The sequence below is a fragment of the Euprymna scolopes genome, chromosome 31 (assembly GCF_053919585.1).
Source record: "Euprymna scolopes isolate OS-2025 chromosome 31, ASM5391958v1, whole genome shotgun sequence".
Taxonomy (NCBI): Eukaryota; Metazoa; Mollusca; class Cephalopoda; order Sepiida; family Sepiolidae; genus Euprymna; species Euprymna scolopes.
Genome location: NC_136512.1, coordinates 68,841,548 through 68,869,213, shown reverse-complemented (window position 1 = coordinate 68,869,213; position 27,666 = coordinate 68,841,548). Strand labels below are relative to the sequence as shown.

Genomic DNA, 27,666 nt, shown 5'->3' with positions numbered 1-27,666 from the left:
GTTAACGTCGCACATTTTTTTTTTTTTTTCACACTTTAATTGACAACTTTGCCTCAACGGTTCGGGTTCGATCCTCATACTTACTTTTTTTTTTAAACCCCCCCGCATCCGCCCCCAGAGTTTTCACACACACCTCCAAACACCCGGGCAACGCCGGGTACCCCTCGCTAGTACTTTAATAAATCAGAGTCCATTTTCTATAGGCTGTTTTTGAACCCAGTCAACGACGGGTACTTTTGCTATTATTTAACTACTTCATTTACTCACATAAATTTAATATACGAAAGTATAGATTTATGCGTAAACTTTAAGTATTTACTTCAAATGTGCTCAATACGTAGGTAGAGCTAGTTAGTAATTTATAAAATATATAAATATATTACTATATATATATATATATATATATATATATATATTGTTTATGAGACATATGATTTATTGATTAATAATCTCATCAACATGAAAGTATACTATACGGTAAAAGTAAGTTTTAGGACTTCACACGGTTTAATTGATCTACAGGCCTCCAATACTGCATTCCAGAGAACATCCAAGGTGTTAAATTCCGTCCCATCAACATCAATTCTCTGTTTAATGATGGCCCACAAATTTTCGATTGGGTTTAAGTTGGGGCTGTTGGGAGGGCAAAGCATTAATCTGCCTTCTGCGAAACCGTGATCACTAACCAACATTGTGTGTCATGGGACGTGTGCGCAGGTGCATTATCCTGCTGAAATACCATGGATTTTCTCTCCATAAAAGTTTGCTTTTTAAGCCAGGGAACGAAGAAGTCGATAAACATTATGACTTACAATATAATAGCTCTGATTCATCAAAAATCTTGACCATAGACCTGTTTTAAATGCCTGGAATATTATAGATATTTAATAAACTTATTCCAACGTAATCTTTATTCCATATATCTTTAATGCTTCTCTTTTCGTTATCTTTATGGAACTCTACCTAATTTACTACCAGCCTTCTACTACCACTTTTTTTTTTTTTTGCTCAACACCTACCTCCAAACACCTGAGCAACGCTGGTCACCCATGCTAATATATATATATATATATATATATATATATATATATATATATATATATATATAAAGAACAAGTAGTTAATAAAACATGTTTAAAAACACTTTCAAAAAGAGTTAAAAACATATTTAATTTTAAAAGGGAAACACTAAATAAATGGATAGTCCTTAATGCGCAGAGTTTCGAAGAAATACTTTCCTTCTCATCAGAGGGTAGGATTTAGCAAAATGCGGGATCGGATTTTGCTTGCAAAAGTATTAAATGAAACTACAAGTAAGTAATAGATCTTACTTATATATATATATATATATATATATATATATATATATATATATATATATATATATATAAGTTGACGAGAAGGTTCTTGCAGAATTTTTAATTTTGATATCAAATTAAATATTTTCAAATAAGTTTTTGTTATAATACCTTTACTTTATATATCATTTCAAAGAGTATTTTCCGCTCTATTTAATCGTTTAAATCACAAGAACGTTGAATACAAGATGAAAAAAAAGCAAATTCGGATAATTTTCTTATTTTAATTCAAGCTAGGCCGAAAAGCTGCTGACACATCTCGTGATATCAACAAAATGTTTGGCCCAAGAACCACTACTGAATGCACAGCACAATGGTGGTTTAAGAAATTTTGTGGCAGTGACGAGAGACTTGAAGATGATGAGTGTAGTAGCCGGTCATCAGATATTGACCACGATCAATTAAGAGCCTTAGTTGAAACCAATCCACGTTCAACTGCTTCTGAATTATACGTAATGTATACAACGATTTTCAACCACTTGAGACACAGATTGGAAAGACAAAAGACTTGATAGATTTCTTCAAATATTTAAGTATACCTTCTCATGGGACAACACTGAAAAATGATTTTTTTGACACAATGAAAAGTAGTGTCTGCGGCATATATAACAGAGTTAATTTATTTTCCCCTCAAAATAACTCAAAATATAGCCATTAAAAGTATGTCTGATTTATTTGTTTCACAACTGAATGAAGGCTAGAGTTAATATCAAATATCTTTTCTCTTCCCGCTGAACAGTGCGCAAATGAGATCAGTAAATGGTCCAAAACGGCAACTGAAGCACATGTTCCCACGTGGAAATTATGTAGCAAACCCCACTCTCCCCAATGTTTTACGTCTACTTATGCAGCTGTCATTGCTCAAAGGCAGCATGCATGCCATAGTTTCAACCTACATAAGTTCAGTACGAATAGACAAAAGTTTATAGAAGCTAGAAGTAATTGTAAGAAAGAAATAGTGACAGTTAAGAGAGAATATACCGAAACCACCAGAAAACGCATTGAAGCACAGAAATTAGAAGCTCGTGATTTCTGGAAAATCTACAAAAGTGTAGTAAATAATGTGCAATCAACAATTCCCCCACTATCCAACAATCATGAGGTTGTTTGCACAGTAACTGAGAAGGCTGACATGCTTGTCAGTCGGTTTGCCTCAAACTTCACATTGGACCCAGCAAACCACTCCGTCTCTGACTTTCCTTTGCAGACAGACACCACACTAGATGATCTGAAAATCACACCTTCTCAGGTGCATGCTATCATAAAACACTTACACACAGCATGTGGACTTGATGTCATCCCGGCTGTGCTATTAAAAAAATGCTCTGCTGAGATTGCTCCAGTTCTCTCCAAACTTTACAACAAATGCCTTGATGAATCTTGTTTTCTGACTGCTGGAAAACTATTTCTATGGTACAAGTTTACAAGAATTCTGGTGAGAGAGCTGACCTGTTAAATTATTGCTCCATTAGCCTCTTCCCAATTTTCGGTAAAATATTTGTCCATAATAAATCAAGCTCTAGTGCATCACCTTACAGCTACTAAACTTCTGACCAACCAACAATATGAATTTAGGCAAACCCATTCTACAACAGATATCCTAACTGTAATCTCTGAACATATATACCATACACTGGACAAAGCAGGGGAGGGTAGAGCGGGAGTCTTACATATATCTAAGGCTTTTGACAGGGTTTGGCATGATGGTCTTTTCATGAAAATCAGATCATACATATCACTGGATGAACTTAACATAATTAAATCCTTCTTAAATAAGAGAAGAATCCAGGTTGTCCTCGACGGTCATACATCTAAACAATATGATATAAATACGGGTGTATTCATAAATGACCTACCTGATAAAATTGTCTCTGAGAAGGGTATATTTGCTGATGACACCACGCTCTATAACAGGCATGACAGGAAAACAAATGAACACATACCTAAGGAAATGGCGGAAACACTAGAGCAAGACCTCCAATCTGTAGTGGAATGAGGACAAAAATGGATGGTCACATTCAATGCTGCCAAGACTAAGCTTGCTTCCTTCAATAATTACAAGAAACCTTCTCTACCACAAGATACATTACCTGAAAGTACTTCTTTCAAACTCCTCGGCTTAATGTTCACAGGGAACATGAGTTGGAACAGATACATTGAGAACATTGCCAGGGCCGCTGCAAGGAAAATGGGTTCTCTCTACGGTACTATAAAGTTAGTTACGCCTGAAAGTATCCTGTACCTCTACAAGGCCACCATTCACTCATGAAAATGAAGAATTACACTAAGTAGTAGGAAATATAATTTAACAAAAGTGCTCTACCTAAGAAGAGAGCTTATATAATCACCAAGACTGTTTCGCTGCATCACAGCTCTTCATTGCACCTAGACTAGTTCACATCCCAAGTCAGGAATAGTCAGCAGATCTACCTCTAGGTCATGAGATTAGAACTTGCAAATCATATCTCCAATGTTTTTATATTAAACACTCGTCACTACTTCATTTGTTTATTTACAAAGAGCTCTGCATTACACTTAGTAAGCAGTAACTTGTGTGTGTGTGTGTGCGTGCGTGCGTGTGTGTGTGTGTGTGTGTGTGGTCTGTTTATTGTAAATGATTGTAGGTTTGAGTCCTGCCTTGGGTGGGGGCTAGTCTAGCCACACTGAAGAATTATGATACAGCGAAACTGTCTCTATGGATCACTATATATTTTGAGGTTAGACTTTTCGTGAATGACTTCCAACTTTTGATATCATTTCACTAATGCTGCCCACTAGAATAATGTTATCATCAGCTTATCTCTCCACGTCTTAAGCAACCTACTGCTGAGTTTTAGGCCTCTTGCATCAATGGAACTGGCAATTTTCTCCACCAGATATGCTGCAACATGTCATTTTAACATTTCATCATCAACAGTACAAGAGTACAAGTCAGACATGAGTTCTGTATGCTGCCTCCTTTTCGTACAATGGAATCACTATATTTTGTAAAATTATTGATAGCTGCCTGAAGGCTTTCCATGTAGTAGATACATGTGGTCTCAGTTGTGTCGGTTCACCCAAGAATCAATTGTATGATGACGGTAGGTGAATTCATTGGTAACCATAACATGTTATTATTTACATATAAATATACATAATCGATCCGATAGGCTTTAAATATGTTTTGCTAGACCTAGCCCTAACCCTAACCCTAACCTGTTTAGCTCATTCCATTGCTCCACTCGACCCTTCTCCCTATATTAATCGTGTAGAAAAACTTTCATTAACTTTCTTTTATTTTTTTCCCCCCAAAGGACTGCAATGCGGCTGATATCAACACCTTCCAAAAGTGTATTCCTGGTTTTCAGGGAGGCCAGCCACTACCAGCACCTGAATGGATGTGCAACAGCTTATCGTCCTGCAGAAACCATTTCCTGTGTGTCCGCAGTAAAGATTCTGCCCACCTTGGCTTATTTCGTTATGACAGAGCAGCCATCTCCAATTTGATTGGGTTTAAAGCAGAATGGATGACAAAAGCTCATACCTTTAGGTAACAATAAATAAACATTCTTAGTGTTTTTTAATAATATTTTTTCATAAACAACCCTACCACCCTGCATTCCATTAAATAACCTACCACCTTGCATTCAATAAACTAACCTACCACCCTGCATTCAATTTACTAACCTACACCCCTGCATTCCATTAACTATCCTACCACCCTGCATTCCATTAACTATCCTACCACCCTGCATTCTATTAACTATCCTACCACCGTATTTTCAATTAACTAACCTACCACCCTGCATTCAATAAACTAACCTACCACCCTGCATTCCATTAAATAACCTACCACCTTGCATTCAATTAACTATCCTACCACCCTGCATTCCATTAACTATCCTACCACCATATTTTCAATTAACTAAGCTACCACCCTGCATTCCGTTAACTAAGCTACCACCCTGCATTCCATTAACTAACCTAAACCCTGCATTCCATAAACTAACCTACCACCCTGCATTACATAAACTAACCTACCGCCCTTCATTTCATTAATTAACCTACCACCCTGCATTCCATTAACTAACCTACCACCCTGCATTCCATTAACTAACCTAAACCCTGCATTCCATAAACTAACCTACCACCCTGCATTACATAAACTAACCTACCGCCCTTCATTCCATTAATTAACCTACCATCCTGCATTCCATTAACTAACCTACCACCCTGCATTCCATTAACTAATCTACCACCCTGCCTTCCATTAACTAACCTACCACCCTGCATTCCATTAACTAACCTACCACCCTGCATTCCATTATTTATCCTACCACCCTGCATTCTATTATTTATCCTACCACCCTGCATTCCGTGAACTATCCTACCACCCTGCATTCCATTAACTATCCTACCATCCTGCATTCCATTAACTATCCTACCACCCTGCATTCCATTAACTATCCTCCCACCCTGTATTCTATTAACTAACCTACCACCCTGCATTCCATTAACTATCCTCCCACCCTGCATTCCATTAACTAACCTACCACCCTGCCTTCCATTAAGTAACCTACCACCCTGCATTCCATTAACTAACCTACCACCCTGCATTCCATTATCTATCCTACCACCCTGCCTTCCAATAACTAACCTACCACCCTGCATTCTATTATTTATCCTATCACCCTGCCTTCCATTAACTAACCTACCACCCTGCATTCCATTAACTAACCTACCACCCTGCATTCTATTATTATTCTACCACCCTGCATTCCGTGAACTATCCTACCACCCTGCATTCCATTAACTATCCTACCATCCTGCATTCCATTAACTATCCTACCACCCTGCATTCCATTAACTAACCTACCATCCTGCATTCCATTAACTATCCTACCACCCTGCATTCCATTAACTATCCTACAATCCTGCATTCCATTAACTATCCTACCACCCTGCATTCCATTAACTATCCTACCATCCTGCATTCCATTAACTATCCTACAATCCTGCATTCCATTAACTATCCTACAATCCTGCATTCCATTAACTATCCTACAATCCTGCATTCCATTAACTATCTTACCACCCTGCATTCCTTTAACTATCCTACCATCCTGCATTCCTTTAACTATCCTACCATCCTGCATTCCATTAACTATCCTACCACCCTGCATTCTATTAACTAACCTACCATCCTGCATTCCATTAACTATCCTACCACCCTGCATTCCATTAACTATCCTACCATCCTGCATTCCATTAACTATCCTACCACCCTGCATTCTATTAACTATCCTCCCACCGTGTATTCTATTAACTAACCTACCACCCTGCATTCCATTAACTATCCTCCCACCCTGCATTCCATTAACTAACCTACCAATCTGCATTCCATTAACTAACCTACCACCCTGCATTCCAATAACTAACCTACCACCCTGCATTCCATTAACTAACCTACCACCCTTCATTCTATTATTTATCCTACCACCCTGCATTCCATTAACTATCCTACCACCCTGCATTCCATTAACTATCCTCCCACCCTGTATTCTATTAACTAACCTACCACCCTGCATTCCATTTACTATCCTCCCACCCTGCATTCCATTAACTAACCTACCACCCTGCCTTCCATTAAGTAACCTACCACCCTGCATTCCATTAACTAACCTACCACCCTGCCTTCCATTAACTAACCTACCACCCTGCCTTCCATTAACTAACCTACCACCCTGCATTCTATTAACTAACCTACCACCCTGCATTCCATTAACTAACCTACCATCCTGCATTCTATTAACTAACCTACCACCCTGCATTCCATTAACTAACCTACCATCCTGCATTCCATTAACTATCCTACCATCCTGCATTCCATTAACTATCCTACCATCCTGCATCCCATTAACTATCCTACCATCCTGCATTCCTTTAACTAACCTACCACCCTGCATTCCATTAACTAACCTACCACCCTGCATTCCATTAACTAACCTACCACCCTGCATTCCATTAACTATCCTACCACCCTGCATTCCATTAACTATCCTACCACCCTGCATTCCATTAACTAACCTACCACCCTGCATTCCATTATTTATCCTACCACCCTGCCTTCCATTAACTAACCTACCACCCTGCATTCTATTATTTATCCTACCATCCTGCCTTCCATTAACTAACCTACCACCCTGCATTCCATTAACTAACCTACCACCCTGCATTCTATTATTTATCCTACCACCCTGCATTCCGTGAACTATCCTACCACCCTGCATTCCATTAACTATCCTACAATCCTGCATTCCATTAACTATCCTACCACCCTGCATTCTATTAACTATCCTCCCACCCTGTATTCTATTAACTAACCTACCACCCTGCATTCCATTAACTATCCTACCATCCTGCATTCCATTAACTATCCTACCACCCTGCATTCCATTAACTATCCTACCATCCTGCATTCCATTAACTATCCTACAATCCTGCATTCCATTAACTATCCTACAATCCTGCCTTCCATTAACTAACCTACCACCCTGCATTCCATTAACTATCCTACCACCCTGCATTCCTTTAACTATCCTACCATCCTGCATTCCATTAACTATCCTACCACCCTGCATTCTATTAACTAACCTACCATCATGCATTCCATTAACTATCCACCCACCCTGCATTCCTTTAACTATCCTACCATCCTGCATTCCATTAACTATCCTACCATCCTGCATTCCATTAACTAACCTACCATCCTGCATTCCATTAACTAACCTACCACCCTGCATTCCATTAACTATCCTACCACCCTGCATTCCATTAACTAACCTACCACCCTGCATTCCATTAACTAACCTACCACCCTGCATTCCATTAACTTACCTACCACCCTGCATTCCTTTAACTAACCTACCACCCTGCATTCCATTAACTATCCTACCACCCTGCATTCCATTAACTATCCTACAATCCTGCATTCCATTAACTATCCTACCACCCTGCATTCCTTTAACTATCCTACCATCCTGCATTCCTTTAACTATCCTACCATCCTGCATTCCATTAACTATCCTACCACCCTGCATTCTATTAACTAACCTACCATCCTGCATTCCATTAACTATCCTACCACCCTGCATTCCATTAACTATCCTACCATCCTGCATTCCATTAACTATCCTACCACCCTGCATTCTATTAACTATCCTCCCACCCTGTATTCTATTAACTAACCTACCACCCTGCATTCCATTAACTATCCTCCCACCCTGCATTCCATTAACTAACCTACCAATCTGCATTCCATTAACTAACCTACCACCCTGCATTCCATTAACTAACCTACCACCCTGCATTCCTTTAACTTTCCTACCACCCTGCATTCCATTAACTATCCTACAATCCTGCATTCCATTAACTATCCTACAATCCTGCCTTCCATTAACTAACCTACCACCCTGCATTCCATTAACTATCCTACCACCCTGCATTCCTTTAACTATCCTACCATCCTGCATTCCATTAACTATCCTACCACCTTGCATTCTATTAACTAACCTACCATCATGCATTCCATTAACTATCCTACCATCCTGCATTCCATTAACTAACCTACCACCCTGCATTCCATTAACTATCCTCCCACCCTGCATTCCTTTAACTATACTACCATCCTGCATTCCATTAACTATCCTACCATCCTGCATTCCATTAATTAACCTACCATCATGCATTCCATTAACTAACCTACCACCCTGCATTCCATTAACTAACCTACCACCCTGCATTCCATTAACTAACCTACCACCCTGCATTCCATTAACTAACCTACCACCCTGCATTCCATTAACTAACCTACCATCCTGCGTTCCATTAACTAACCTACCACCCTGCATTCCATTAACTATCCTACCACCCTGCATTCCATTAACTAACCTACCACCCTGCATTCCATTAACTAACCTACCACCCTGCATTCCTTTAACTAACCTACCACCCTGCATTCCATTAACTATCCTACCACCCTGCATTCCATTAACTAACCTACCACCCTGCATTCCATTAACTAACCTACCATCCTGCATTTCATTAACTAACCTACCATCCTGCATTCCATTAACTATCCTCCCACCCTGCATTCCTTTAACTATCCTACCATCCTGCATTCCATTAACTATCCTACCATCCTGCATTCCATTAACTAACCTACCATCCTGCATTCCATTAACTAACCTACCACCCTGCATTCCATTAACTAACCTACCACCCTGCATTCCATTAACTAACCTACCACCCTGCATTCCATTAACTAACCTACCATCCTGCATTCCATTAACTAACCTACCACCCTGCATTCCATTAACTATCCTACCACCCTGCATTCCATTAACTAACCTACCACCCTGCATTCCATTAACTAACCTACCACCCTGCATTCCATTAACTAACCTACCACCCTGCATTCCTTTAACTAACCTACAACCCTGCATTCCATTAACTATCCTTCCACCCTGCATTCCATTAACTATCCTACAATCCTGCATTCCATTAACTATCCTACCATCCTGCATTCCTTTAACTATCCTACCATCCTGCATTCCATTAACTATCCTACCACCCTGCATTCTATTAACTAACCTACCATCCTGCATTCCATTAACTATCCTACCACCCTGCATTCCATTAACTATCCTACCATCCTGCATTCCATTAACTATCCTACCACCCTGCATTCTATTAACTATCCTCCCACCCTGTATTCTATTAACTAACCTACCACCCTGCATTCCATTAACTATCCTCCCACCCTGCATTCCATTAACTAACCTACCAATCTGCATTCCATTAACTAACCTACCACCCTGCATTCCATTAACTAACCTACCACCCTGCATTCCTTTAACTTTCCTACCACCCTGCATTCCATTAACTATCCTACAATCCTGCATTCCATTAACTATCCTACAATCCTGCATTCCATTAACTATCCTACAATCCTGCCTTCCATTAACTAACCTACCACCCTGCATTCCATTAACTATCCTACCACCCTGCATTCCTTTAACTATCCTACCATCCTGCATTCCATTAACTATCCTACCACCTTGCATTCTATTTACTAACCTACCATCATGCATTCCATTAACTATCCTACCATCCTGCATTCCATTAACTAACCTACCACCCTGCATTCCATTAACTATCCTCCCACCCTGCATTCCTTTAACTATCCTACCATCCTGCATTCCATTAACTATCCTACCATCCTGCATTCCATTAATTAACCTACCATCCTGCATTCCATTAACTAACCTACCACCCTGCATTCCATTAACTAACCTACCACCCTGCATTCCATTTACTAACCTACCACCCTGCATTCCATTAACTAACCTACCACCCTGCATTCCATTAACTAACCTACCATCCTGCATTCCATTAACTAACCTACCACCCTGCATTCCATTAACTATCCTACCACCCTGCATTCCATCAACTAACCTACCACTCTGCATTCCATTAACTAACCTACCACCCTGCATTCCATTAACTAACCTACCACCCTGCATTCCTTTAACTAACCTACCACCCTGCATTCCATTAACTATCCTACCACCCTGCATTCCATTAACTAACCTACCACCCTGCATTCCATTAACTAACCTACCATCCTGCATTTCATTAACTAACCTACCATCCTGCATTCCATTAACTAACCTACCACCCTGCATTCCATTAACTGTTCTACCATCCTGCATTCCTTTAACTAACCTACCACCCTGCATTCCATTAACTAACCTACCACCCTGCATTCCATTAACTTACCTACCACCCTGCATTCCTTTAACTATCCTACCACCCTGCATTCCTTTAACTATCCTACCACCCTGCATTCCTTTAACTATCCTACCATCCTGCATTCCTTTAACTGTCCTACCACCCTGCATTCCATTAATTAACCTAGCACCCTGCATTCCTTTAACTTTCCTACCACCCTGCATTCCTTTAACTTTCCTACCACCCTGCATTCCATTAACTAACCTACCACCCTGCATTCCATTAACTATTCTACCACCTTGCATTCCTTTAACTATCCTACCATCCTGCATTCCATTAACTAACCTACCATCCTGCATTCCATTAACTATCCTACCATCCTGCATTCCATTAACTATCCTACCATCCTGCATTCCATTAACTATCCTACCATCCTGCATTCCATTAACTATCCTACCATCCTGCATTCCTTTTACTAACCTACCACCCTGCATTCCATTAACTATCCTACCATCCTGCGTTCCATTAACTGCCCTACCAGCCAGAATAATATTTCTGTTTTTTTTCTTTCACTCTCTAGAACACATTTTTCCTATGTACTTATTCACTGCCAAAACATTACACCAAAACATTGCCACCTATCAATTATTACCCAGGGAGAAGACAGTTTGACAAATAGATAGGCTAGAGTGATAAGAAGTCACACAATTGTCCCAGGTGTTCATTTGTTAAAGAATTCAGCAAAAAAATTTTTTCTCTTTTATTTAAAAAATTGCAATCTTGTTATTGTTTTCAGTGGGAATAACTCAAGCCTTGACAAGAAAAGCTAAATTGGATTTCATCAGGAATTTTTTTTTTTTTTTGCAGGCAAAGAATAAAACTGGTTCTTGATCGTATTGTAAGGGTGTAGAGATACAATTCATGATGGTGGAGCAGCTTGTAGAGTAGTAAAAATCTCTTTATGCTCTACCATGCAAGTTTCTAGTAATGTAAAGAGTTAACTCTTTGTTGATTTCTTTTTTAATGGTAATCGCTCCAGACAATGTGTGAAGCCAATTGATGTAAGGAACTAACGAGAACAAAAGACAATTATCAAAAAAACACGAGATGCCTATTGATTTAGATCTTGAAAAGACCAAGGCTATAGGTAGGAGGAAAACAGTCCGTAGAAAGAAAGTTCCACAAGCCTACAGTTCTTGGGAAGAAGTTACTGGAATAAGAAGCTGTATTAAAATGAGGTATCAAAACAGTAAAATTAATAGAGATCAAGAGATCAAAGATTCAAATGAGCTGCAACAAAGGATGCAGGGAATAGATATGATAATTCTGAAGAACACATAACAGTATTGATAGAAATGACTGAGACTAGCAACATCACGTCTGTGAGAAAGATGTTGCAGAGGAAAAGAAAGGAAGAAGCCAATCAAATTACAACTATGTTTCTGCACTTTATCAAGAATCCTCAAAGGGGCCAGAGATTCACCAACCAAAATATGACAACAGTATGCTCCAAAAAGACAAGTATGTGTCATAAAAAGACGAGATAACATTCGAGATCTCATGGGAGATGAGATAACATTCGAGATCTCATGGGAGATGAGATAACATTCGAGATCTCATGGGAGATGAGATAACGTTCGAGATCTCATGGGAGATGAGATAACGTTCGAGATCTCATGGGAGATGAGATAACGTTCGAGATCTCATGGGAGATGAGATAAGGTTTGAGATCTCATAGGAAACGAAATAAAGTTCGAGATCTCATGGGAAATGAGATAACATTTAAGATCTCATCGGAGGCCAGATAAGGTTCAAGATCTCATGGTAGACGAGAGTTCAGGATCTCATGGGAGATGAGAGTTCAAGATCTCATGGGAGACGAGAGTTCAAGATCTCATGGGTGATGAGATAAGGTCCGAGATCTCATGCGAGATGAGATAAGGTCCGAGATCTCATGGGAGACGAGATAAGGTTCGAGATCTCATGGGAGACGTGATAAAGTCAGAGATCTCATGGGAGACGAGATAAGTTTGGAGATATCATGGAAGATAAGATAACGTTCGAGTTCTCACGGGAGACGAGATAACATTCAAGATTCCATATGAGATAAGATAATATTCAAGATATTATGGCAGACAGACGAGATAATGTTCAAAATCTCATGGGCGACGATATAACGGTCGAGAGTCCATGGGAGGCAAGATAATATTTGAGATCTCATGGAAGACGAGATAATGTTCGAGATCTCATAGGAGACAAGATAATATTTGAGATCTCATGCGAGACAAAATAACATCTCATGGGAGATGAGACAATGTTTGAGATCTCATAGAAGATGAGATAACGTTCAAGATCTTATGGGAGATGAGATAAGATTCCAGAACTCATGGGAGACAAGATAACATTCAAGATCTCATGGTAGACGAGATAACATTCGAGATCTCATGGGAGATGAGATTATCTTCCAGATCTCCTAGGAGATGAGATAACGTTTGAGATCTCATGGGAGATGAGATAACATTCAAGATCTCATGTGAGACAAGATAACATTCGAGATCTTATAGTAGACGAGATAACGTTCAAGATCTCATGAGAGATACCATCTAGATTTAATCCTCCTCTAAAGTCATTAGATCTGATCCTATTTTTAAGACTCACATTACAGTATCATATTATTCTCATATCCTTTCTCTTCATGCAACACGTCCTCAATCCTCACTGGCCCAGGTTTCACTCTTTCATACAACATAAACATTGTGTACACATGCCTGATAGACTCTTCCTTTAGTTGACAGTGGTAATGCTCTGGTGATCAGTAAAGGCGGAAGTCCCATCCATGCCTTACTCATGCCATCACAAATTTTGCAATTTTTATGTCACATACTGTCTAGATTCTTCAAGCGAGGAAGGTTATTTTCCTCCCTCCCATGGCAGGACGATGTGACACATGGGTCAGAAAGTGGGATTGAAGAACCAGCGCCTTAGAAGAAGAGTACTCTGGTCTGCAAAAAATGTTTGAACAACCCCGTCAGCATTCTCCATTAGTGGCACCTCAGACAATGGGCAATAAACTAAAGAGAGAAGGTAAAGCCTGGGATAGTGGATCTCCTAGAAATGCAGAGTACCAGCAACATATCACAGTCAACAGGGAAAAAGCTATTTCATTAATGGTCCAGACTCTGTTGACTTTGATGCTGATGGAAAAAAATCCAACAGCTGAGTTTTTCAGAGATTAGGGATTGTTGGTTGAGTCCAAAAATTCGGTACCCATAATTAAGACGCTAGAAGTGGACTTGGTTTAGTTAAATATGGAACAGAAGTCACTAAGCATGAAACGAAATATGAAACCATATAGAAACACTTCTTGTTTTATTATGAAATAATAAAAAAAAATAATAAATTTTTATTTTTTATATTTCTATAAATATTTTTTTAATATTTAAAATATATTCATATGGTAATATTTTATTTCAAAAAAAGTAATCTAAACTTTCAGTTTGCATTTCTATAATTAATTTTCTAAATATTTAAAATATATTCATATGAAAATGATTGAAAATTTTCACAAATTTTATCGCGTAAAACAAAGTAGCTGCCTTCAATTGAATTACGAAACTGGAACTTTCTTCCACAAACAAATTCCGTGATAAAACTTGTGAAAGACATAAATATATTATTTCCAAAATTCACCATTCATAGACGTGTAAGTAAAAATTCTCATTAGTTTACACAAGTATTAAAAGAAAAAAAAAAACTTTATAGAAATGTAAAAAATGGAAGTTTATTATTTTTTATTGTTTCATGATAGCACAAGAAGTGTTAAAACTAAAATTTAAAAAATAAATTAGTTCCATATGGTTTTATATATTTCGTTTCATGTTTAGTGACTTCCATTCCATATTTAGATAAGCAGAGTCCACTTCCAGCGTCTTAACATTGAATGCTGAATTTTTGGACTTAACCGGATTGTTATATAGCAATGATGACGATCGTCTCTTGAAACAAAGAGATTAAGAGGTTAAAATTTCTTCTGCAATGCATTATGGGTCATGAAGAAATTTTTTTTTCTTGTCTGGGAAAAAATTAATTTGTGGAAAAATTATATTACCAATTTCGGAAAAATTAATCTCTAGTCTGCAAATGGTTCAATTTTACAAAATGGGTAACATTATTTTTCACAAACTTTTTATTTGAAAAAAAAAAAAACTTTCATAACCATAATGCATCATTCAAGAACATGCCTGAGAGATTATATATATTTTTTGGTCCTCCGAGAAAAGGAGGGTGGACCTGTAAATTCACCCTTGTCCGTTTGATCATCTGCACTTTCTCAATAACTACGTCTTGGAATTTTTTGAAATTTTGTACAAACATTAAACATGATATGAGTAAAAAAAAGTAACAGAACGGATTTTCCGGGAAAACTCCGGTTGTCCCGCTAGGGGTGCCTTTTGGGTTAAAATGGCTAAAATTGACACTTTCGTGCTTATTAAAAAAAAAAAAGTAGTGCTTTGGAGTTTTATAAAACTTTCTGAAAAGATATAACTAACTGATATCTATATAATTTTATTTGTCTATACTTCGTGATAACTTTTGTGTGTGCCCCAGGAGCTCTTTTAGGGCTAATAAAAACACTCCATTTTTAGGACTATTTTACCATATTTGTCCAAAATTTTCTATGTATATCTATTTAGCAGTTTTGCATGATGCTGAACTCAAATTTAAATATGTTAAGGCCTTGGGGACTTTTGGGGCTAAATGGGGGGGAGGGGCAAATGATGGACTTAGTCATTTCTTTTTTTGTATGGTGCAGAAATCAAATTTACATATGTTAAGGTCTAAAACTGCACTGTTTGTTCATTTTCACCAGGACTTGACGTCCTCTGGGGACTTTGAGGGCTAAATGGTGTGGGTGGGCAAATGCTGAACTTAGTCATATTTTTATGCCTCGTTCACTGTGCACTCACGGGGAACCATGCATGCTTCACTTGTTATTTTAAAAAATTTTTGTAAACAACAGCAACTATAAAGATGAGGATAACAGTTCGCAAAAAAATAAATACTCATGCTTGAGAGACTTTTCCTTCGGTCGATTGCGATAACGCTCTGCTGGTTAGTAATGGCAGAAGTTCCCTGAACTAACTCCATCTACCACAATAATATGGGAACTTTATTTGCATATAACAAAATACATTAAACAAATTGTGTGCATCTTGTAAAAGCGAGAAATATAAAAATAACAATCGTAGACATGCCATTAAAGTGTCTTGTTCTGCACACATCTCCTCCCTGTACTGTTCAGATTTTATTTTCCTCTGATGTCATCAGATCTAAGGCAGTCTTTAAAAGCCATATTACACATCCATCGTATCATTCTCATACTATTTCCATCCATGCAACACATGTCCTCAACTCTCAATGGGCAGGTTTCACTTCTACATGTTATCACATTGCATTGTCTTTTCCCTTGGTCGACAATGGTAATGCTCTGCTAGTTAGTAATGATAGAAGTTCCCTGAACATACTCCATCTACATTCATTAACAGTGGTACGTGAACTCCGTCCGCATAAACCAACTGTGTGCATCTTATGAAGGCTAGAAATATGAAACTAACAATAGCAGACATGTAGTTTATGTAATTGACATTGCTTTGATTAAATATTCAGTGTACGATTGGTGTTGAAATACAGAAGAGCAGACTGGCTGGTCAGTGTCGTCCCGTGATGAATAAGTGACAAAAAGGAATTTCTGATGAATGCTGGTGCGTTCAATTGAAACTAATGTCTCCAACCGACTGACGCTCTTAAATATGAATAGAATTGTATTTCCTCTTGTCAAGAAATAGACTAAGTTTCATTCGACCGCCATTGTCGACGACGACGTCGTTGTCATTGATATTGCAATATTTATGAAGTTACAGATCTCTATATATAAAGTTCGATATGTCTAGCATATATTTATACATTTCTTCAGTACAGGATCGTATTCTCTTAAACTAATAAACAAATCTTTATAAATTTTGGAATATATATTCTAGGCAACATGGTGAGTAGCATGGGCACGTTTTGTTTTTGTACATTATATGAACAATAGAGGGATACATATATATAAAGTTAGGTGGTTTTGAGTGTGTGTGTATATATATATATATATATATATATATATATATATATATATATCTGACTGACGTAAAGAACATTTAAAATTAAAATGTTTAAATTCAACGTTATTTCACGCGGTTAATGGTAGCCGAATGGATACGGTCTTTGCTAATCGAGCCAGAGATGCTCGGTGTTGCTGAGTTCGAATCTGTCGACTGGTGTTAATTGTGACACCCTGCACTGAAGATTCCCAAAGGATGAAACACTAGTGTCTGTAGGTATTTAATTATTATAGTAAAAAATAATTATATATAATATTTTTGAATGTGAGATAATATATAATTATTTCCACAATCAAACAATATCGTAGCTCACACAAACCATGAAAGCCACAAAATGGAAATCCTAGACTTGAGTTTAGCCCTCATTTGGGCTCAGCAGTAGAACATATATGAACTCAGAATTCAAATCCCAAGTCACTTGCATATGATGCGATCAGACATTATTTGATTGATGAAATGTATATATATATGTGTGTGTGTGTTATACTTATTTAAAAATATAATTATAAAGCCTCTTTAAGAAATTAAAGTTGAGCCCTATTTAAGGAATTGAGAAAAAAGCGGTAAACTTTAGCACAAATACAACATTCTGACTTCCAGGTATTGAATACTCTCTCTTCCTGCACATAGGCATGACATTGAGGTAAAAATACTAGCCTCTGAAATCAAAGATGGCTTTGTAACTGGGTTAGAATCTCTCGATCAGCAGTAATTATCACTTCCTATACTGATGATTGCGGAAGCATGAAACATTACCGTCTGTAGGTATAAAAATGATTGTTAATATTTATTTGAAAAATATTATGTATGTGTGTATGTGTATATATATATATATATATATATATATATATATATAGGAAATTTATTACTATGAGTCCAGAATGAGTTTACATATTGTTTCAGCTATGAATTCTCACGATGCTAGTTGGATATTTCCTCTCTTTGAGGATCTTCCTCTAGCTGAAACAATATGTAAACTCATTCTGGACTCACAGTAATAAATTTCCTATATACTGCTCTGGCTACACATTGAGCACTCTAGTCCGGTTTTTTCACCACTGGTAAATAAATATGTATATATATATATATATATATATATATATGATGATTGCAACGTCTTGTCAGACGAGTGCCACTCCCTCTGACACTGAAAGTTCATGAGCCCGAAAATGACTTATTTAGTCTTGCCGGCGAATTCACATGCTCAAGCAGACATGACACTGAAGAGGGTCATTGGTATACATACATATATATACACGCATGCACACATACATGTGTACACATACATACACTCATACATATCACACACATATATACATACATACATACACAATACATAATATGCACACATACATACATACATACATACATACATACATACATACATACACAAGACGGTCATTGGCATACATACATATAAATATATACATACATATATACACAAACATACATATCTATAAACATACGCACATATATACATATATACATGCACAATGCATAATACACATACATACATATACATACCCACATACATGCATACATCCACATATACACACATATAGAAATACATACACACATATACTTACACATACACATATATATACACACACTTCCCTACATACACATACATATATATGCATTCATACACATACACACATACATGCACATATACACATACATATACATGCATACATACACACACATGCATACATACACATACACACATATATACATATATACACATACATGCATACAAACATATATAAATGTATATACATACACACATACACATATACATACATATACACATAGATATACATACATATACACACACATGTACATATATAAACATACATACACATATACATACATATATACATAGATACATATAATGATGGCAGATCAATTGTTACATGCATCCAGCATTTCAGGCCTACACACGTCACAGCTTTTTTATCGCCACAGGACTATTTTTTTATAGACAAATGCCTGAGGGAGTATCTATACAAAGATGATGTTACAGAGTTTCAGCTTTGTACGCCAGCTAAATCTCTCTCTCGGTTCAAAATGTTGACATCCAGCAACAAGCAAGAGCAAGAGCCAGCAACAAGTCAAACTGCAGATGCGGGTACTGGTCTCCCACCTTAATGCGGGTACTGGTCTCCCGCCTTTTTTAAATCAGAGATTTGCTTCTCCTAGAAAGGTTGCCTTCACCACGGCTTACGGGAGCTCTCTCCACCACACACACACATGGAAATAAACACATGCATGCATACAGATGTATGCCAATATACATATGCATGTGCACACATATACGCATATACATACACATGCATATACATACGTACACATAATACACATGAAGGAACATTCCAAAAGTCATAAATACTCAATGATCAGGACGACGATGATGATGGGCACGATTAAATGAGTTTGACAAAAAAAAGATAGCATGGATTTCCATCTTGTTCTTATTTTTACATAAAAAGTTTGTCTATAAGACTAACACTTCTGCGGTAGATAATGATGATGTGGACAATTTCACACATTATTTCACAAATAAAATCCACGTCCAAATCAAACGTAAACACAATCCAACTGACATGTATTAAAGACGCTAGAACTTTTTTTTTTTTTTTTTAAATAAAAAGTTTGGTTGAGACTAACACTTCTGCAGTAGAAAATGATGATGATGTGGAGAAATTCACACATTATTTCACAAATAAAATTGACGTCCGAATCAAACGTAAACACAATCCAATATATATATATATATATATATATATATATATATATATATATATCTGTGAAAATGTCTGTGTACATTTCCCTATGCAATAACTCTGTCAATTTTCAGTTTAAAGACTCGAAATTTGATATACAGGATACTGAGATTTGGAAACATCTTTGTAATCCGTTTTCGGCCAGAAATTTGGCTGTTAAGGGGTCAAAGTTCAATGATTTGACCTTTGAGAACTCTACCAAACTCCTCCGCCAATTTTGGGTAAAAACAATTGAAATTTTAGGCATAGGTTCCTTGGACATGGATCTAACCTGATAACTTGATTTGAGCCTAAAACAATAAATCTTAAGGGGTCATAATAGGGGTCAAATTTAAAAAATATGACCTCTGCGGTCTCTACCAAATTACTCAGACAATTTCTGGTCGAAACATTTGAAATTTTACATAAGGGGTATTCAGAGATAGGGCAAGCTTTTTAATCGTTTGGGTCGAAAATTTGAGCTACCAATATGTAAATGTATGTATGTATGCTTGCATGTCTGCCTAAAACTTTCGACAGAGGCAATGGATTTTCACAAGATCAGTATCGTTTTGAGTTCGACCCTTCAGACGACAAATACCAAAAAATTGGATAAAAACATTAATTTCTTCACCCTCAACTGGCCACTTTTAAACAGGGAGGGGGTTTCTTTTTTCACCGATATTTTCGAAAGTCATCTCCCTTTTTTTATTGTCTAGCCTTAATTTAAACCTACGTCACTTCCGGTTTGGCAGTGGTCATAACAACAAAAACGTCATTTTTTTTTTTTTTTTCACATTCTTTTCCTCCTTCACGGTATGGGTTTGAGCCTGCCTTCCTACTAACATTTTTTTCTTTTATTTTTTTTCTCAAAACACACCTCCAAACACCCGGGCAATGCCGGTTTATATATATATATATATATATATATATATATATATATATGCACATAAAGTTATGAACAGTACATAGGATCCAAGCAGAGCTGAGCTAAACTTCTAGTTTATCAATAAATTTGATATTGACATGACTTTGGCTGTTCTGACTTTCTTAGTAGGTAATACAGTGGATGTGTTATCGGCAGCTCCAGTAACTCTCGCTTCATCTATTTTGTCATTCAGTCCTCATTCAATGAGTGATTTTTCTGACAAAGGGTGAAGAAAAAGCTGCTTAAAGGTCGGTAGTAGTTGGTAACCAGTAGTCTGAGATGTCGGAAATTTTTCTGTCTCTGTCTGTCCTTGTGGCCATGTCACTAGTAAGGGTGCTGGAGGTAAACGTTTGTCTGGGCTGACGTTATCCGCCTGATAGTCAGGGACCCGAACCTTGGATTAACCACTAAGGAGGCTGTCCTATCAGCAGGCGCAAAGTACTGGGACTGCTGTATTGCCATTTGGTGAGTGGATCTGGACCATGCAGTAGTCTCTGGTGGGGCCTCTCGATGCCATACTAGTGGGTAATTGTTACGGCTTTACCTTTTCGTGTGCTACAAAAAAAAAAAAAAAAAAAAATTCCTGTCTTTTTCTCTCTTACTTTCCCTCTCTGTACTGCTCTAACCAAGTATGCCGACCTATTCCACAAATCCCCAAACCTCAACATGAAATATATCCAGAATAAAAACTCTATTAAACCTAGAACCCCATCTTTCAACGTAGACCCCTACTACCAGGTCTCCTTCTCCAACATCAGGGGTCTACGTTCCAACCTTCCAGAGGTTGAAACCCAATTACAGGAGACGAAACCGGACATATTATTTCTAAGTGAAACTGGAATAGGACCGACCACTACCCTAGACGAGTTCATAATTAACGGATACTCAAATTTAAATTTCCCCCACTCTATATCTGTGCCTAAATCAAAACGCGGATTCCATGAACAAAGCTTCTTTCTTAGAACCGCACGCCTGTGGAACTCTGTTCCATCTGCCTGCTTCCCTCCGGACTACAACTTGGATGTCTTCAAGTCCAATGTTAACAAATTACTAATGAACCGCCCCCTTAAGTAAACACTTCAGCAAATCTCCTCACTAACTTAATGTACTTGCAATAACCCTTATCCCTGAGTGGCTTCCGGGCCTTGATAAGTGGTGATCACTGTGTAAAAAAAAAAAAAAAAAAAAAAAAAATTTCAGAAATAGTTTAGGAATGGTTGTTATTATCGTTGAGATACCTAACCAATAAAAATCTTGAAATTAGTAACCCGTTAGTATAAAGTTCGTTAAGGATCATACTTTGTACTGATGAGATGAACACCAAAGTGTTCCTCATATCACTGAATAGCGATAACATAAAAAAGTGTTGAACATTTATAACTGAAATTTGGTGGACAAGTCTTTGTACCAAATATGGTTGTATTGTAAAAAGGATTGTGAATTTCATTAGCAATTTCATACATAGTATTTTTAGGGTTGAGATGTATGTGTGTCTGTGTATATGTGTGGGAGAAGTACCCTCCCAGACCTTGCTTCTCATCTTTCAGGTGGTGTAAGTTTATTGCTTACTGCCTGAAACACCCTGACCGGAAAATGCCGACGGGACTCCCCAGTCAATTTTTAAAAGGCCAGAGTGCTCCTCCATTAGGTGTTTCCAAGCTTGTGTTGCATCTTCCATGCAGTGGGAAAGAAGTAAATACAATTTCGAATTACTTAGGACTTCTACCGAGTCATGGGATGAGAACAATCTACCCCTGTGAATCAAATAAGGGGTTCTTTCCGCCATTTTGTACAGATTCCAAAATCCAGCATAAAGATTCCAGGAGTTGACAAGATGCAACTGAAGAAGGTCAGAGATTACATCAGTCAAAATGTTGTGAGAAGAAGATAAAAAATGAGAACAGCAGGTTGAATATTTCAAATAATACAAAAAATTCAGAATCATCGGGGAAGTCTTGTTAGTTTTACAAACAAAAATGTTATGACAATATTTGAAACCAGATTCAAAACAAATTCTATAACATTGACCCTATACAAAGAAATATATAGACATATCTAAGTTATCTAAGTTATATATATATATATATATATATATATATATATATATATATCTTCCTCTCTCTCTCTCTAGCATAGTGGTTAGGAGCCTTGACTGTCGTACCGACGGTCGGGTTTCAATCCTGACTTGCGATAGTTGCCTGTCTAGCCGCACTAATGAGCTGTGAAACAGCGAAACAGTACTGTATCTAGATGACTATAATGCACCTCATTTTGAGTTGAGCATATTGAGAAGTGATACACGAATTACCATTAGCGTATAAGCGATGCTCTTTGTGTAAACAAATCAAGCTTAAGTAGTTCGGACAATGTCAAAACATTGTTAAACTCATGACTCACACAGCAGCCGCCGATAGCGTAGTGGTTAGGAGCCTTGACTGTCATACAGACGGTCAGGTTTCAATCCTGGCTTGAGGTAGTTGCCTGTCTAGCCGCACTGATGAGCTGTGAAACAGTAGAACAGTTATATTCTTATATGCCAACTCTGGGGCCTGAAACGATTGTACACAATGTTGTAACTAATAAAAGAAAAACTTTCCGAAAATGATTAAATACTCTATTATCTATCCTTATTTGTGTGGTATCTTTAAAGAAAAATATATATTCCTAGGACTTCCCATTTGTAAGCACATTACTACAGGAATGTTTTCCACAGACTACAACATGGTCGTTTTCAAGGTCAATGTAAAAAAGTATCTGTCAAGTTATCGTGTGAATTAATCATATTTCTCAATCCTTTCATTGTATTATTGCATCAGCAAATTGAACATCTCAATAACCCTTATCCTTGAGTGGCTTTTGGTTTTGGTTAGTGGATGGGTTGCACATAAGCTAAATTAATAGATGTTTGTTTCTGAAAATGAACCTAAATTTACGGACACCCTAATAGGTTTATTTGGTACTTGTGTATTTTTGGTACCGTGCTGAAATAATAATGTTATTATTTTGAAAGCCATTCTTAACATGAGAAAGGTGTGTTTTGTAACTATTCTGTGCGTCTAGCTAACAGTTTAATAAAAAAAAAAAAAAAAAAAAAGATCTTGTTAAACTTGTATTTAACCTGAAAAAACTATTTAAAAATAGCATGGTAACAAAAATGCATAAGCACCATTCATTTTTATTAATCACAAAATAGGACATACGCAAGAGTAAGAAAAAAGAATTATTGATGTGAATGATAAAGCTAAAATCTGTTTCAAATATTTAAACTCTTTGCTTAATCCTTTTTTTTTTTAATTTACAGTAAAACTGATTCTGCAAATCCTGCAATTGATGATTTCAATTATAAATCCGACAGCCCAATCCGTATATCCATTCCGAATGGTTTTAATCCAGTACCAACCCTCCTGACACTTCCGCAACGTACTTTCAGTGGCCAGTGTGCAACAACGGCTCCCATTCCTTTTCTGGTTGACTTCAAATCTGACTGCGTTTACCGTATGACACGTGAACTCTGTTCAGATGATTCCATCCTGAGCGCCACCACTTTTGCCTTGTCGACAACTCTAAGAGTTCCATCATGTCCTGTTGGATATGCCATCCTTAATGGAGGAGAGCATAAGTTTGTCTTGACAGATGTGAATTATTACTGCACGGATGATCCTCAGCCATACTTGAAGTCTTCCGAAACACTTTCTGATATCTTTGCAAGCAAACTAGATTCCTCTCAGAACTTTACCATTCCTGACACATGTACAATAGACAGCGCCGGTGTTTACCATTGTCCTAATAATGTAAAAGAGTCATTTTCTGCTCAAGATAAAGACCTGCCACCACGATGTCCTTGGGATGACGGCTATACCAGACCACCTACACCAACTTCTCAAAGTAACGGAACTGACCACCAATGCAATAATGTTGTTCTCAGTGTCTATTACCAGTTTGACTGGTCCGGTAATGAGCTTGTGTTTCTGAATGCGTCAGTCATTCTCGGCAATGTCAGTTTGTTTAATGTGAAAAAGTGGACAACTTTGCAGCGCTATTCTGAAGTTGAGACTGATCCTTTGACTAATGTCACACGAGTCGTAAGTCGGAATTTAATTCAAAATAAAACGTTGAATGAAACGACTGTGTTGAGTCCTCGTTACAAAGTGAAGTATATGCACAAGTTTAGTGACTCTAGCAGTGACCGAAGTGATGGACAACAAGGAGAAAGATCTGGGAATCCTGGTAAGTGTGATCTTATTCTTAAACATGGTTCTGAATTATCAAACAGTTATCTCCCTTGGACCATATGCAAGTTATCTCTCTTGAACATTACTAGCCAACACAAAAATGCACTCTCTTATTGTTGGAAATCAGAAATATATAATTCTGCCTATGTAGGGAATATAGGATCGGATATCTTTTTTCTTTTCAGGTCTCACAGCATTTAACGAGTTCTGAGCAACTGGCAACTTTTGTATGGTTTTCACAAGTTTGAGACCTTCCCATCAGATGCCTTTGACGGTTATCTATAATATAAATCTCACCTGTCTGTTTAAATGTATGTATGTTTGCCTAAAACTTTCGACAGAGGCTACGGATTTTCACAAGATCGGTATCGTTTTGAAGCTCGACCCTTCAGACGACAAATATAGAAAAATTGGCTAAAAACATTAATTCCCTCACCCTCAACTGGGCACTTTTCTACAGGGAGGGATCGTTTTTTTTTCACCAATATTTTCGAAAGTCATTGCCTCTTTTCGATTGACTAGCTTTAATTTAAACCTTCGTCACTTTTAGTTTGTCGATGGACGGAACGGTAAAGACGTAACTTTTTTTTCACGTTCTTTTCCTCCTTCGCAATACAGGTTCGAGCCTTCCTGCTACTACCAATTTTTTTTTTTTTTTTTTTTTTTTGCTCAGAACACATCTCCAAACACCCAGGCAATGCCAAGCACCCAGGCTAGTCTCCTATAGATTATTACTATTCAATGAGAAGATGCTCTCTCTTATTTCCAGAAATCCAAAATAATTCCACCGCACACATGGAATATAGTACTGAATATTTTTTCTTTTCTGTCCAATCTTAAAAGCATTCTCATGAACGACTTGCAATGTGTGTATGGTTTTCAGAACTCTTGACACCATTCCTATCAGATGTATTTTACAGTTGCAGTCATTTTCAAGCCCCCCCCCCCCCCGCATCTATCACCTTTTGTTAGGGTCAACATCATAAACAAAGTAAGTTATACTTGTTTAGATATTGTCTATGCATTTCTCTCTAAGTATTCTTGATCCTGGCAGTACATGTTCTTATTGTGTTCGGACACTAGTGTACACTTCAGAAATTATGTCTTTGATTTTCATTTCTTTACGAATCATTTTTCATATATTCCTTTCACGTTTGTTTTCAATAAACTGTATGTGAGAATATATATAAATACTAGCAAGGAGATCCAACATTGCTCGGGATTGAATGATGATCAACGAATATTTCACAATCCCATATTTTTATTGCCATCGAAATCCATGAAATCACCCAGGAGGAAGTTTTACATGCCTCCATGCAGTAACTTAGTCCAAAATATATGTTATTCTACGTTGCACTCTAGAGAACCTACTGTATCTTTTATAAAATTATTTTATATAAACTTCTTTCCAGTTAACGAAAAAAAAGATATTAAGAAATTTATGTGCGGGGTTTGAACCTACAGATCACGTCATGCAAAAAAAAAAAAAAAAAAAAAAGAAAAAGAAATACGTAAATTTTCAAATGTTATAAAATTCTTTGCAGTTAATGAAAAAAAATTAAGAAATTTACGTGTGGAGTTTGAACCTCCAGACCACGTAATGCAACCCCCCCCCCCAAAAAAAGCACACTATCAACTTACCCACAGTAGAATTTTCATGGCCCGTTGTTCTATCATTGTTGCTAAGCGATGACATGGAAAATAGCTTTACTGATGATAGATAAATTAAAATAATAGTGTCAATTATTGGTTATTATCGAGAGTATTCTGATATAAAACTTAACTAACATCACTCCAAGTCTAATACACTAAAAGTTCTTTAAATTTTAAAGAAAATTTGTTCAGCCATTTCGGAGTCTATATGGAACGAACTCACACACAGACAACGTTGCATTTATATAATTGTAAAGATAGAGATATATAGTGTGGGTGCATCAGAGTATGTGCTTGATCATAAAAATGATAACAGCTAAAATACAAATTATTTATTTAAAAACTATAAAGGCCCTTTGTTAAACATTAAAGACCTAACCATGTCAATGAAACCATGATACATATCCCGAAACTGTAATGAATCTTTTTAAAAAAAATAATTTGTCACTACGTTGGTAGGAAATTGCCAGTGGGGCACTTTGCTTAAGGCATTGCTTATTAGTTAAAACTTAGTTTGAGCACTCCAATCTGCTGAAAAATATGTTTAAATTGTAGACATCGAGATTTTATTTACATGCAGCAGGTTTTATATGATAGCATAGCGGTGGAGGCATAGTTTGTTAGCTTGACAGTCAGGTTTGGATCTCGGCTTGAAGAACTTGCTTGTTTAGCTGCACTGGTGAGCTGTAAACAGCAAAACAGTACTGTCTGTGGATGATATATATATACTCACGTTGACATACCAGTTCTTGTTAGATCACTGAAGTTAAGCAATGATGAGCCTCGTCAGTACCA

The 27,666-nt window shown here is 37.2% G+C and overlaps 1 protein-coding gene across 1 annotated transcript in view; it reads left to right on the top strand.

Moving 5' to 3' along the window:
• Positions 1-27,666, top strand: part of LOC145255806 (uncharacterized) — a 654,582-nt gene that overhangs the window by 601,725 nt on the left and 25,191 nt on the right. Inside the window, exons 14-15 of the mRNA XM_080114494.1 lie at positions 4,655-4,890; positions 24,288-25,213. Of these exons, the coding sequence (XP_079970620.1) occupies positions 4,655-4,890; positions 24,288-25,213 (1,162 nt within the window). The remainder of the gene's footprint in view (positions 1-4,654; positions 4,891-24,287; positions 25,214-27,666) is intronic.